This window comes from Filicampus tigris, chromosome 5, assembly GCF_054856515.1.
Source record: "Filicampus tigris isolate MCC_2025a chromosome 5, RoL_Ftig_1.0, whole genome shotgun sequence".
NCBI lineage: Eukaryota > Metazoa > Chordata > Actinopteri > Syngnathiformes > Syngnathidae > Filicampus > Filicampus tigris.
The window spans coordinates 6,043,196-6,057,803 of record NC_141221.1 but is presented as its reverse complement, the minus strand read 5'-3'; the positions used below and the strand labels follow the sequence as shown (position 1 = coordinate 6,057,803).

The 14,608-nt window shown below is 40.8% G+C and overlaps 2 protein-coding genes across 5 annotated transcripts in view; both read right to left on the bottom strand.

The window, feature by feature from the left end:
- Positions 1-547: 547 nt before the first annotated feature.
- atoh1a (atonal bHLH transcription factor 1a) lies at positions 548-3,374 on the bottom strand. The gene is made up of 2 exons (XM_086031146.1): positions 2,980-3,374; positions 548-1,778 (listed from the first exon to the last, which is right to left on the bottom strand). The coding sequence occupies exons 1-2, from the start codon at positions 3,149-3,151 to the stop codon at positions 1,084-1,086; spliced, it is 867 nt and encodes a 288-aa protein (XP_085887272.1). The 5' UTR covers positions 3,152-3,374; the 3' UTR covers positions 548-1,083.
- Positions 3,375-9,642: 6,268 nt separating this feature from the next.
- Positions 9,643-14,608, bottom strand: part of grid2 (glutamate receptor, ionotropic, delta 2) — a 440,886-nt gene continuing 435,920 nt past the window's right edge. For all 4 annotated transcript variants that reach the window (XM_086031022.1, XM_086031021.1, XM_086031023.1 and 1 more), the window contains one exon: positions 9,643-11,972. In XM_086031022.1, coding sequence (XP_085887148.1) covers positions 11,517-11,972 — 456 coding nt within the window. In that variant the 3' untranslated portion in view covers positions 9,643-11,516. The remainder of the gene's footprint in view (positions 11,973-14,608) is intronic.

The following is a 14,608-nucleotide window of genomic DNA, read 5'->3' as shown; positions in this document are numbered from 1 at the left end:
AACTCAAAACCAAAAGACACATTTGCAACTATACGTCTGCATCCATACTTCAGTTACGTTTACCATTTATTTAATTTATTTGCCTTTTGCAAACGAAGACGACAAAATATAACAAAGGCTAGATTTAATATTAACTTAAGCTTCAGGTTCTGAGTTTGGGGTCTCACTTATCGTAGGCATGACTTCCTTTATGTTCATTGCAATTTTAAGTTTGCAGCACTGCAGAGAAAAAGGCAGCATGCAAATATAAGCACAAGACAAAAAACAAAAAAGCACCATTTTGTGACAGCGATTGAGTTTGAATAAGGGCTACTGTACTTCATCTGGTGTCAAAAGATACAGATTGTTAACCTTAAATTATTCATACTGCCTGCAAAAGTAATTCAACCTGTTTGAAAATGGCCATCATCATATCAAAGGATCATGAAAAACAAAGAATCATTTTTTCCCGTTTACTTTTTATTTCCAAAATCAAATGAACAAACAACGAATGGCGAACTTTTAACTTTTCCAGAAAAGTTACCTATGTATTAAAAAACCCTATAACAAATCAAAACAAAACAATAAATATACATGTCAATTAATCTCATCCAGTGAAAGCAAAAGACACACACACACACATACACGCACACCCATAAAAAAGGAGCAAAGTACAAAAAAGAAGGCAGCAATGATGGCTACGTTAAATAGGCTCTATAGATAGAATTGGCAGTACTATGCTACAAGCAAGCAATTTTTTTTGTGTGGTGTAGAATAGAAATCATTTGTCAAGCCCCTGGCTCATATAGGCTATACACATTATTAGTATTTTAAAGTGCACATGGTGAACTTTTAAAGTTGCAAACAAAAACTCATACAAACATGATAATAAAAATACAATTTAGTGAAAGACCGGACTGCTTATTTTTGGTTGGAGTGAAGTGGGGGATATAATGGCGATGAGACCTGGCAACCTCAAATTGGCATGAACCAAATTAATATGTCACAAAGAATTAATTGTAAAAAAAAAAAAAAAGTTTGGGAACAATTTGGTTGACACTGCTGGGCTTACGTGTTGTTCAAATATATTTTTGTGAGAATAGTTTAGAAAGAGACCGCGTGAAGCTCGTCCTCCTCCACCACCATCTCATCCGAGTCACTGAAGTGGGAGCGCGGGGAAAACTCGCCGTCGCTGCGGGGCGAGTCCACTCGTCCACCCGGGCTCGCCGCCGCTGGGGAGCCCGCCACTTCGTCTACCTGCAAGGCGGGGAACGAGACCTCATCGAAGGCGGCGCGCAACGACATGGCGTCGATGTGCGCGGCCAGCTGGCCCTCGGAGGAGTTGGTCCTCGGTTGTGAGGGCGACTGCGGAGCCCCGTCGTCGAAACCCGCGGACAGGTCGCTCTTTGGCGGACTGGAGGTGGACGAAGACGACGCCGGGTCTTGCAGGAGCTCCGCCAGGGCGTTGATGTAAATTTGTGCCATCTGCAGTGTCTCGTATTTGGACAGCTTCTTGTCGTTGTCCAGCGCCGGGATGACGTTGCGGAGCGCGTCGAAGGCATGGTTCAGGCCGTGCATTCGACGCCGCTCCCGGGCGTTGGCGGCGACTCGCCTCTGCCTCTGCACGCCGTTGGCAGGCTTGCTGGACGGGGCCCTCTGCCGGGCGGACGCGTCCTGCTCGGCCCCGGCTACCACCAGGCCTTTCAGGCGGCACAGGTCCCGGACTTTGAGCGAGCCCTTGGACGCTTTCCGGTAACTGGTAGGGCTGGGTTGACCCGCGGAGCCCGGCGAGTCACTCTCTGGAATAGCAAGAAAATGTTTCTTATTCAGCGGGTATGTGACGTCACATCACCTACCTATGCGGCATTTATAGTCCGCTGGGAAGTATAGGAAATACCATAAACACGGAAATATAAACATGGCTGACGAAGAAGTACAGTAGTTTGTTTTTATCTTTCCAAGTAACTTCATATCCTTGTTGGTCATCCCACCTTAATTGAATTTTACTTCGTCTCTGCATTCTAGTTCCCCGTTTTCTGGAACGCACAGTAGCACATTTACATTGCCACATGCTTTGCATTTCTGAGTGTTCTTTATGAGCTTCATTTAACTGTTTTTTTTTTTTACTAAATTCTCAATTGTTCTGGAACATAACACTTGAAATTCATTTAACGTCTATATATATTCCAATTTTCCCAGTTTACCTGAAAGCACCATATACACTTGGTCAGTCTGGCCTAAACTGTCGAATTCCCTAGTTTCAAGGAACGCACCATAGTTTACTGGGTATTGGTTTTCTAATTTCCCTGTTATCTGTAATGAAAAAAAATCTGATTCTTCCGTTTTATAAGTTTTAAAGAACGCACCATCAGAATTTCATTGTCTGAGCTTTCTACTTTCCAAATTCAACTAATTGAACTTGGCCTAATTTTCTAATTCCGATGTTTTCTGGAAGGTACTGTACAAAATTAATTTTCCGTCATGACGTTCTAATTTCCAAGGTTAATTGAAAGCACAATTCCTACTTCATTTCACTGGTTCTAATTTAAAAAAAATCCAGTTTTGTGGAATGCACCAAAAGAACTTTTAACCCGTTCCCTTTATAATTTCCAAACTTTGTGGCACACGGCATTCAGACTCATTAACCCTCTGCTGTCTAATTTCCTAGATTCTGAAAAGCACTATAATTTACATAGCTTCACAATTTCAAACTCCAGGAACACACCAAAATAATTTAACGTTGCCTTTTATATAAAAAATATTATTGTTATTTTTTCTTTTTTTTACTTTACCGCCACATTTTATGGAACATACCATTAAAAACTCAATTTAATTTTAACTTATACTTTTTGGAAAACTGAAATAGATGCATTTAGTTTACGTTCCCCTAATTTCACGTCACGAATTTCATTTACCACAACTTGATGATTGCTCCTCGTACAAGTCTACATGCGACATATCTTGAGGTCTGCACGTGTATAAAGCAGCAGAATATCTCACCGTGATAAGAACCGGTGCTGGAAGAGGGCGAATGTCCCAGGTAGTCCGCCGAAGAGTCGCGTGTGTCGCAGGTGCCGGAGGGCTGCGCGGGAGCGAGCCAGTCGCGTGGGTCACTTTCATAGCTCGCCTCCTTGGCGCCCTGGCACCAGTCTGCCACGCTTAGGACGTCCATGATCCCCCCCGCGCAAATAACTCCTACAGGTGGTAGTGGGCTAAACACGATACCGGGGATTGTTTGGCTTCCGCGCTGCGTGAGGACTAGCGCGGGTCGCGTGTCTTTGGTGCCTGGAGACGCGGCATCCGTTTAAAAGGCGGCACGCGTCTCACAAGCCCCCTCCTCGCGCAGGTCGCGTGTAGTCGACCAATGACAAGACGCCAAAAAAAAAAAAAAAAGATGAAAAAGAAAGCCTCAAAGGAGACGTCCAATAAGCCCCCCACTTCCACCCCACCCCTCTCCAAGTTGGACTGTTTATATAATATTACAGAAGTGGTACTTTTGCAGACAAGGGGGTTCAAGAGAACCTCCCACGGAGTACACACGTGCACGGTTTTAGGTGAGTAGCGTGCACCGTGTGTGTCCACGTGTCTGGAAAGGGGGCCGCCCTTGGACGAAAAGCAAGAGTCGGTTCAAATACATAAGGGTACTCAGTTGCCACCGTACTAAACAGTTTTGCATTTGTTTTATATTCATGACCTAAAAGTTTTAACGCAAATATTTACTGCAATTATGACTTTACTACTGCGCTAGCCTATTTTCCGAGTTCTGAATGACACTAAGGACCCACACACACACAAAAGTGTATTGCGGTCAAATGTTTAGAGACACTATTACGCTTTTACATGAGAAAGTGTATCCAACTTTGACAGTTTTATACAGATTAATGCTGTGTAAAAGACATAAATAGAATTGCTGTTTTTAACCATGCAATGATGACCATACTTTTCAGAATGCTTGCATGCCGAAAAGCCTTAAAAGTCCCAAAAACAAACAAACTTAACCGTCATGCAAATTATGCAATCTATTCCTTTTTCACTATTATAAACATTGCTTTTTACCTAACCGCATTCCTGATTGTATTATGAATGTGTTGGGCAAGATTGGTATATGTGTGCATTTTATTTCATGAAACTATGACTGTGAATTGTATGATAAACAATGACTTCTCAGCCATGCTTTCTTGCCATGGTGCGAATGATTTTGATTGACATTGTAAGAACCTAACATTCTTTACGAAGACAGATTATTTTGCATTCAGCTAACTAAAAAAAACAATAATAATCCCCCCCAGTTCAAATTCAATTTGCATTCAGTTTAATTGTAAATTTCTTCTTATATGTAAATTTCTTCTTAATATACTTCAGGTTTACACCCTAGGAACAGGAATCCATTAGAGGCCCCCCTTTGCATGCAACTTCACTGATATACTCCAAAAATGAACTTGAAAGCACTGTAATAGGAAATATAAATGAGGCGCTACAGAGTCCTGGAGTTTGACTATGATGTGTGAGTAAAATGATTACATTAAATATAAAAAAAATAGCTGTGTGGGATGGGGTGGGGCAGGGGGCATATAAATGGTTCCTGGGGTTCTCCCTCTCGCTTTCCTCCCTTCCATCATCTCCAGTTTCACTGGGCTTTTGTTGCACTCCGCGACCCTTTTGATCCAAGCCTCGGAACGCCCCGTCGGGTGTACGAGTCTTCACGGGAGTCTTCAGAAACATGAACTGGGTTCCATAGTGACACACTTGAGTCTGTGTGTGTGCGTGTGTGTGCAAACCTGTGATAATGCAAATCAACGTGATCATCCCACTGAAGAAGGAAACAGTGTGTAAGAGCGATCAAAGCAGCTAAGTTTAAAGTGCAGTGTGGTCAATGATGCCGGGCACTAATAGTGGGTTATTTAGCTTAATTACAGCACGCTCAATTTAGGGTGTTGAATACATTAGCTCCCTGACTCCAACCACCGTGCCTCAATAGTGCGCTGTGAGAGATCATCAGTTATTTACTAAAAACAATGCATCTATCCATGGCAACAACACATAGTCACAGGCAGAACAGTCAAATGCTCTTCCACTAGGAGGAAGAAGCTGCAATTAATCTGTGTATCCACCTGTTGACATCCATACAACAGAATAATAGACACCAGTTACTAATTTCCATTGCAGATAGGGCTTTGCTGCCGTTTTGTAGCATCTTAGGCGTTAAAGAATGGATGAGCTTTTTCGTGAGCAAAAACCACTAGGTGAATTTGTGAAATATAGTGGCATTTTTATGTATATCAGTATACAGTGGAACCTCATTGTTGATGTGCATGGATTAATGAAAGAGCTCTTGGTGATAACATTTAAAAAAGGATACAATGTTTCAGCAATTTGCCAGTGGAACACAGCATGCTGTTTTCATTTATTTCTATATTGTAATGTGTTTATTTTAACCCAAACATAACTACATTTTGGGGCTAGAACGGATTAATACGGTTTCCATTGGTTTCAATTGGGAACATTGTTTTGGTTCGAAAACATTTGGGTTCATGAACAGAGTCTCCAAGCAAATAGTTCGTGAACTGAGATATTCTTTTCATGGCTTTTTTTTGGTGATGGTTCTCTTGTGTATAATATATGCCTTTGTTCAATAAAGGTAATTGGGAAACATTACAGTACCTGACGAATGTGTCTCAGTGAACAAAAAGGAAAGGGATGCATTGCAGATACCTGGTGCAAAATTATTATGGGAATATCCTGCAAGAACGCTTCCATCTATATGTTTTTTTATTCATGCATCCATCACAACGGACATCGGTCTGGCGCCGAGCGTTCGCCCCTCTGTCCACCTACAAGCCCCCCCCCCCCCACCCCCCACAACCAACGGGGCCGGGCTCCTGAGGCTACCGACAGGTTGGATATTGTAGCCGACCATTATTAAAGTGTCGCGGCCACAATGGAGACTCTATGTTCCATTGGTCATGCCTGTGGGGGGCGCCTCCTCTATAGGAGGGGATGAGAGAAAGGACGAAGGGGAGGGGGGGCTTCCATCATTCCAGTGCCGGGGAGAGGAGTCTGCGTGCTGCCGCTCCTCATGCTCGTCTCCTGGGAGACCGAGACGCGACAGGCACGCGGCTGGAGTGAGGGGGGCCACGAGAGGAACCTCAAGCCCGCACTGTGGTTCATTGTGACCCGGCCTACAAGGCACTGCCCATAAATGTGATCAAACAGGAGAAATGTTGTCCTCCTTTAACGATATACATACAAACAATAGACTAATCACCAAGTATAATTAAGCAATTACAAACAATGCAACTTATTAACATGTTCAATTATCAAACCGTCACCAAAATAAAACCTTTAACTGTACAGATGATATTCTAATTAAAACACTTTACCATTTTTAAATGTTATACAAGTGTACAGATAAGTTGTACACCATAAAATCAAACACAATAAAACTACAATAACATAAAAGCTCATTATTGAAGGGTTGAAATACTTTAATATAGGATTGATCATGAAAAGTAAGTTTTAGCAGCAGATTTGAGCAGAGAAAATCTCAAACAACCCCATCATAAAAACATTCTTAAATGAATATCTAGGATTCTTTTCTGTCATAAATGTGTAAAGATCACCATAGTTTGAGCAAAGAAATAGGGCTAAAAAAATCAAGTAAAATGAGTAAAAGTAAAATTCGTCACTATTTCAAGGATTGAAATAAAATATATTAGATAGATCATGAAAAATATGTTTAAGCAGCAGATATTATCCAATTTTATCATGGGAAGTAATGGGAGGTGAGTAAAGCCATTCCAGGCTTTAGCGGTCACCATCGTTAAACCTTATTAGTTCCACAGGTGATTATTTTAGTAATCTTTTCACATTCTTAATTGTCATACATGTGTATTAAGTTAAAGTGACCACCGTATTATCAAAGGAAACAATAAAACAGTTCAACTACTTACCATTTGATAAGTTCAAATATTAACATCCCTTTCAGCAGCTACTGTAATTAGTATGCAATTCTCCCACTTGAAATGTAATGTTATGACTATTAATTTCAGGCACAAACTGTCACCATCATAAAACGTAAATGTTCAAGCAAACTAACCACCAATAAATCAAACGACAACTTAGAATGTAAAACAAAGTAAAACTACTCAACATTCCAAGGGTTAAAATACCCCAAAAAAACAATATGATAGATGAAGACAAGTAGTGGCAAATATCAGTATGCAATTTCCCCGTTGGATATGTAATGCAAAAAGACTTTTTCCCAGTCCCTCCAGGTTCAAACAATCAATCTCTTAAAACCTCGAACTGCAGGCAATAACCACTAAGTAATCAAGCATAATCAACCTGAAATGAAATAAAATTACTCACCAGTTGAAGACTTGGAATGAAGAGGCAACAGTCCTCAAGCTTTGCTGCTTTTTTTTCCCTGTTATAAATATGTGAAATAACCAATTTGCACCTTTAAGTCTATAGGTTATAATTTTGAGGAATATTTATTCACATTAAAGCTGCCATACATGCGTAAAGAGAACAGTAACATCGAAAGCACTCATGGGTGCGGATACGAGCAATACTGTACAAGAGATGATGTCAAGTATGCTTATACAGACACAGAAAAACTTGTTCACACTTCTATTTTCATCAGGCTAAATCACTGTAATGGTGCCTTTACATGTCTTAATAAAAAAACAATCAGGCAACTGCAGCTGATCCAAAATGCTGCCGCCAGAGTCCTTACAACAAAGTTAAAGTTTTGCTTACCTTAATCAGAATCCCGTGTCATATTGTTGCCAAGGTACAATCTTGGTGGATTAAAATGCTTCATCGTCCTTGTGAAAACCGAAATAAAGTTTTCATGACAATAAATGCCTTTTTTTTTTCTAAAAGTCATCATTGGAGCAATAAAATGTCAGGAAAAGCCTACTAGGACTGATGAAATTTATTAGGGGTTACACAGAGGCACTTTAAATGGTGTCAGGTGTGTGCTGACAGTATAGGTGGGGTACCTCCTGAACTAGTTTTGAGCCAATCGCAGGGCACACAGAGACAAACAAACATCCTCACACACAATCACACTTAGGGGCAATTTAGAGTGTCCAATTAACCTACCATGCATGTTTTTAGAATGTGGAAGGAAACCGGAGCACGCGGAGAAAACCCACGCAGGCACAGGGAGAACATACAAACTCCACTGCCGGGGCCAGATTCGAACCCACAACCTCTGCACTGTGAGGCCGACATGGTAACCAGTTGGCTACCGCGCCACGAAACAAAAATAAAATGAACTAAAAGAAAACTACTCACCCTTTGAAGACAACAATGTAGAGGAAACAGTGCGGACCTCTCTGGTTATTGCCATAGAATTGTGTTTTTACCTACAATACTCGTACATGCTTTTCATGTTTCAGTTATAATTCGTTGTATTGCTTATATTATACTGAGCAGAATATGAAAAGTCAATTTCTGGTTCTAACTTGTCATTAAAATTCCCCCTTTTGATATTGGTAACCTGCTAAAGGAGCAAATTGATCAGTTAATCTTTTAGCTCAGGATTCACCAACCTGGAACCAACAGGAACCACGTAGTCCCAAAGGACCACATCAGTATCCACCGGGCCAGTTCTAAAAAATAGCTCATCAATGATAGGAGATTGTCATATCCAAAAAATTCTTGAGGAAGTGGTATTTTAAAATGTACACTTACAGAGACAGAAATCACAGAAAAGTGTTGCACATCTGCTTACCCCTTTGCTAAAATCACTGTTGACAATTCTTATGAAAAATAATCAATAACATCAGTGTCTTCATATCGATATGTATAATCAATTGTTGTATTTTAAGAATCAGCTGCAATGTGTCAATGGGAGTTCCATGTCTAAAAGCAAGCTGCTGTACGGTACCTTAGAATTTCATATACTTGCCTTTGCTGACATCTGGTGGCTAATCCTCACCTAGCTCCAACGCTGAACATGTCCAGGACATTATGTGCTACTGTATAGATCGTCATTAGGTTTACCTTTGCAAAAACAACATTAATCATCCCACTGTAGAAAACCTGTTTATTAGACAAATTATACACAGAAAGCTTTGCCACCTGTAACAGAGGCCCCCGGTTTGTTCAGTTTTTGAATAATATGCAACACATACAACAAAATAGGCCTATCTTAAATACTGTACATCATATTTTCTTTGTTGTTGTTGTAATTATTATTTTGGAAAATTAGCAAGTAAAATCTGTAGTTCTATATGTGAAATTAAAATCAAAAAATGTCAAGGTAGCGGCAGGAGCAAGTTTGTGCATGCTTCTTTTTAATGAATATCTTGCTAATTTTTGCTATCTAGCCAGCACAAAAAATAAAAAATAAAATCAAAATCAAATGATCTGAGAATGGCGTTAAGCAAAAGGGTTTGAATGTATGCGTTTATGTTGATCATGTAAGGCAGGGTTTCCCAAACTTAGCGTTGGGACCCAAAATGGGTCACAGGTCTATTTTTTTGTCAGTAAACTGTTGATAATTAATCAGTCATGTTGAACTAAATTCATACTGATGATACATCAATACATTTTTGTAAATTCCAGCAGAGGAATTCCTTTTGGGTCTTGAGTTGGAAAAAGTTTGGGAAACGCTGTAGGACGGAGGAAAAAACAAACAACTCAAAAAAATAGCTCATTACGATAGTTTCCCTTTTTGTTTAACAAAAATAGCATTAACATGTAAAATATACATTTTTTCCATTATTAATGTCTTTCATTTATACTAAATAAAACTTTTACAAATGTCTGTGTCCTATTTTACCACTCAGTAGCCATACTGCAGCCTAACAATATAAGAAAAGAACACCTAAGAACGCTTGCTTCTAAACATTGTGGCTTGGACCGAGTTCTCTATGCACAAGGTTTTTAGTTCTTAAACCGAAAAAATGCTCTAAACAACTATAACAATATCAATTATTAAGTGTCAATGAAAAACGGTTGGCTTCCAATTGAACCAACCCAACCCCCACAAAATGCTCCTAATGTACTACATCCTTCTTTCGCCACTGAAATGCACCTTAATGGTCTTTTTGGAATTAATCGTCACTTTAAAAACAAGTCATAGAAACAGTACACGTAAGATGACAAGGAAAGAAGGTATTCCGAACTCATCTGTTGTTCAGGGTTGTCCACTATGCTAGGACATTTTGGGCTTGACTAGCAGGTAGCAAGGGAGGTACAGCAACTTAGATGCCGTATAAGGCCTGTTCTGAAAATGCTGTTGCAGTGGCCTCTCCTCCATACAAAACCCATTTTACAACTCGATGCTGATAAGAAATGAATAATGGGCTCAAAACATGACCTTAGAGGATGACGCTTTAAGACAGCATTGAAACTAAAGCCAAAAATGTAAATGTAAGATTTGAATGACGCATGAAGCAAAAAAAAAAAAAAAAAAAAGAGACTACAGCACTCATTTAAGCAGTTCAAACAATTAGACAGCTTGGAACAACATAATTTTTTTTTTTTTTTGGATTTCCTGACCAAAAACACATTCCACGTGTTAAAATATTTTTTTTTCTGAAAACAAATCCCATAAAAAGACATATAATAAGCATTGAAATCCTTTCTTTTATATATTTTGTTTGTTTTCTTTCCTCCCTATTACCTTTCTGAAGAGTCCGATTCAAGAGTCTCACCATGACTTGAAAAGCAGATAATACAGTACCATGTGAGGAAACATAAAATCAAACAAAAAGGTCAGCTCCACATACAATCAATTACAGGTCTGTGGGCACCGGTGCAGTGCAGGGGGATTCACAAAGCGTCTTCAATGTTCGTTTTCAGGCCGACACACCGAAATGACGGACATAGTTTTTGTTCAGCGTCATTAAGATGCAGTATTTTGGGAGTTTCAAAGTTCACCAGCAAGCCATTTGCATTTGCTCCCTTGTCCGGCCTTAGGCCCCGCTGATGCGCTGTGTTGACATCATCTTAAGAGATGATTGGGCATGTTAAAAGCAAGAAGGAGATACTTGAGCATGGACTCCGACTTTTGGATAAATCCTGTGTCCAAGTACTCTCGCAGTACTCCAAGGGATTTGGACATAGATTGTATAGGTTTGTTGTTTCACGGCTAGACCACAACCAAGGTCTAACTGTAGAGCAATACAAGAGTTCTTATGGGGCGTTTTCAGACAGGCAGTCCTCATATTCGGGAACCAAAAAAAAAATAAAAAAAATAAAAATAAAAGATCACACACACCCTCAAAAGAATCCCCCGGAACGATCACAAGAATAACACCAATAAAGCAAAAATACCATTTCTTTTGTTTACCCTGTCCCATTTGCACCTATACCGAATGTCCGAGCAGAACCCCACCTCCTCCCGCCCCCTCATACAAAACGGAATCTTCCAAGCAGAAACTGAAAACATAAAAGTTACTATGTACATAGATGTCTATGCGTCGGCTCCTTATCTTTGCATTGTTTGCTTTGTAACCCCAACAGATCTTCCCACACCCCCTTTGCCTCTTCCTACCAAACCATCCCTAAGCAAGCACTTAGATGGATGTACCTCTGTCTGGGTCATTGCCGTATCCAAAGTTAGGTCCTGGACCTGTGGGCTGGTAGGGGATGGAGGACATTGTTTTTATGGGGCTGCGGAAGAAGCCACCGTTGGGGGCCCTCTGCCTAAAAGGGCCGACCCCACCAGTCCGGTGGTCCTGGAGGACTCCGCCGCCGCTGCCGAAGCCAGCGGAGAACCCGGCGGCGGCTTTGGCGGACAGGCTGCGGCTGAGGGTCTGGATCTGCTCTGGGATGAAGGTGGTGGTGGTGATGTGCGTGTTACGGAAGTCGCTTATCTGCTCGAGGGCTTGGCGGGCGGCGGGCAGCGCGTCCATGTCGAGTGGCGTCAGATCGACGGAAGAGGTGGAGAATTGCTTGTGGGGGCTTTCATCCTCTGTGCACAGGCTGTTAACCCGGCGGTGTAGGTGCTCCAGGTCGATCTCCTTATCGTCCTGCAGGCGGAGAGGGAGGGGGGGGGGGGTGGGGGCGAGGGGAAGGAGTAGGATGGAGAACAGAAGGCCGTGACGGTTGATGGTCCAAAAAGAGTCGAGGGACAGGAACAAAGAAAGGTGGGAAGTATGTAAAATGTAAAGAATTTTAGAGATTCAAGGAACATTTCCAACAAATAGGAAGCAAACAAAGGCAAGAGGGATTGAAAAAGGAAGGTTTGATCAGATGGAGTACAGATATAGTTGTGGTAGGAAGTTAACAGAAGTTGGTTGTTGAAAAGGAGGAATCAGAAAAGAAGACAAGGATGAGTGGGTGAGTTCCGGATGTCATCCATTTGACAAGTATAAATGGATAACAATCATAGCGACAGGAAAGAGGAGAAGAGGTGAGCAAATGGCCGCAAGTTGCCACCAACACGAGCCCAACGTGATTTGGGAGGATGAGTATCCGGATATGAAATTGCGATTGTTAGGTGTAGGATGAGGGTGTGAAGAAGAAGAGGAGGGGAAAGATGGAGGGAGGGATAGCCGTGGTCAGGATACTGAGAGAGAGAAAGGAACATACAAACACTTCTACAAAGTCTCTAAGGGAGTGCAGAATCTGGAATACTTTGTGAAAAACACACCGCCTTTCTGCTGTGTGCTTTGTGATTCCAGCGTGAACACCAACTACTACATACACAAATATCTTTACACTGGTGCAATTATTGAACGGAAAGAAATGCTTAACATTGCTCTATGTCACAAAGGTCACGCTACCACAGAATTCACATTGAGACCAACATCTCATTTTCATGGGAATTCGATTCACTTTTACTAATTGCATCTTCTTCTATGACTTATTGATTGGTTGCTACATATGATATACAGTGGACCCTCCAAAGCCAAACTCTCCAATTTTGGTGTGATCTTGAAAAAATATGCCTCAAAATTCTAATCGCGCTAGGTCTTCAATTTTTGTGAGACTCCAGTTTAGCGCATTTCAAGGATTAACTTGTCTGACCGTATCTAAGTGTTGTCTAATCATCTCAAAGTGGAACTTACTGCCACACAGGAAATGATCTGGCTGCTCGTACGAGGAATACAGGTCAATTAAAGATCAATAAAAAGCCTGTTACCTTTAACAATCTAACTTAAATACATAATACAGTACACAATACTGTAGAGGTTGAACCAAATAGTGAGATAATAAATTATTTTTTAAATTATTAAATCATTTTATTCTCAGAATCATATGTGAATAGTGGTTTGCCTTGCGAGCTTTGGCTATTCCGATTGCCGATATCTTCAAATGTTCTTATTAGCGGCACTAGGGAAGTGGTGGTGAGGACCGAGGGCAGCGGCGCTAATTGAAACTTTACCATCCTCCACAAAATATTCTGAAGAACTCTATTCATATCATAAGACGCGCCAACATCAGACACTTGCGTTGCTTTACGACACTTGTTGCAGTATAGCATACAGCTAGCTGTACTACGCTACAAGCGCGTAAATATTTGACCATATATGTCGACGTACAAACATAGACATACAAACAGCGACACTCCGAAATGCTTAATTTTTTTGGAGCATCACTACGATGTCCTGTCTTACAACATGCTACGCTATGGAACAAAAATTAAGACCGGCTAGCTCGCCGAAGAGAAAATCTGAATCTGAATCAGAATGCTCTTTATTGTTATTAAACTTCGTGTACAACGAGATGGCTAAAAACATGCACAGAGGTACTACTAGTCAGAGCAACTGCATTCAGCGTAATAGTGAGTTGTATTTTTAATCATTTATTTTCTATGCTGGCTTACCGAAACATGTCTTTACATAAAACCAATCCGCGGCAAAAAAAGTTGAGGACCGCTGTACTGTATTGAAAAAATATCAATGACCGCAATAAGTAATTGACTTTGATTCAACTTTCATCAGATTCTAGTTGATAAAAAATCCTAAATCGTTCAACCCCGACAACTACACACTAGGTGACAGTAGCGCTCTGCAAACACCTTTTATTCGGTCGGGTCTTCAAAGGACAAGTTGTTTTAGTTCATTCTAGTTTCCTTTAGCTAAAGAGTTAATCGGTGTTTCATAATGCCGACAGTTCGAACCTGGAATAAATTCATTATTTCTTATGGAGAAAACATGTTTTGAAATGAGAACGATTTGGAAGTCAAACTTTGGAGGTTCCACTGTAGCTCATCACTTTTCAGTCAAAGGTTGTATGTTACAACAATTATCTTAATTACATTAAATGCTTCAAAACGAAAACTTAAAAATGACTAAGAATATGTATCTATCCATGTTCACATAAAAAAATAACTTCATCACAAGTCCTAAGGATGGTGACACTCAAGTGACAGGTGTTTCATGCTGCTGCTGGGCAGGCGGACGGGGTGTTGCGGGATGGTGCAGTTTGCAATGAATGAAGTGAGGCGGCCGTCAGGACGGGCTCGGGGGAACAAGGAGGAAGACTTTCATTTCTGTGAGTTAAGGCTCACAGAGCTTGGTGGCAGAAAGTGTGGGGTGTCACATTGTTTTAGGCGGTCGTTACAGGCACCATGGAAACACTGCAAGGTAAAAAAAATAAAATAAAATAAAATAATAATCATGGGAGTTTTGAGAAAAGAGGACATATTACCGGGGGTTAT

Excerpts from the sequence above, each read along its gene's own strand:
- atoh1a (XM_086031146.1), bottom strand. The coding sequence starts at position 3,151 with ATGGACGTCCTAAGCGTGGCAGACTGGTGCCAGGGCGCCAAGGAGGCG. Across the intron at positions 1,779-2,979 it reads CAGCACCGGTTCTTATCACG|AGAGTGACTCGCCGGGCTCC; the intron begins GTGAGATATTCT and ends TTGCTATTCCAG.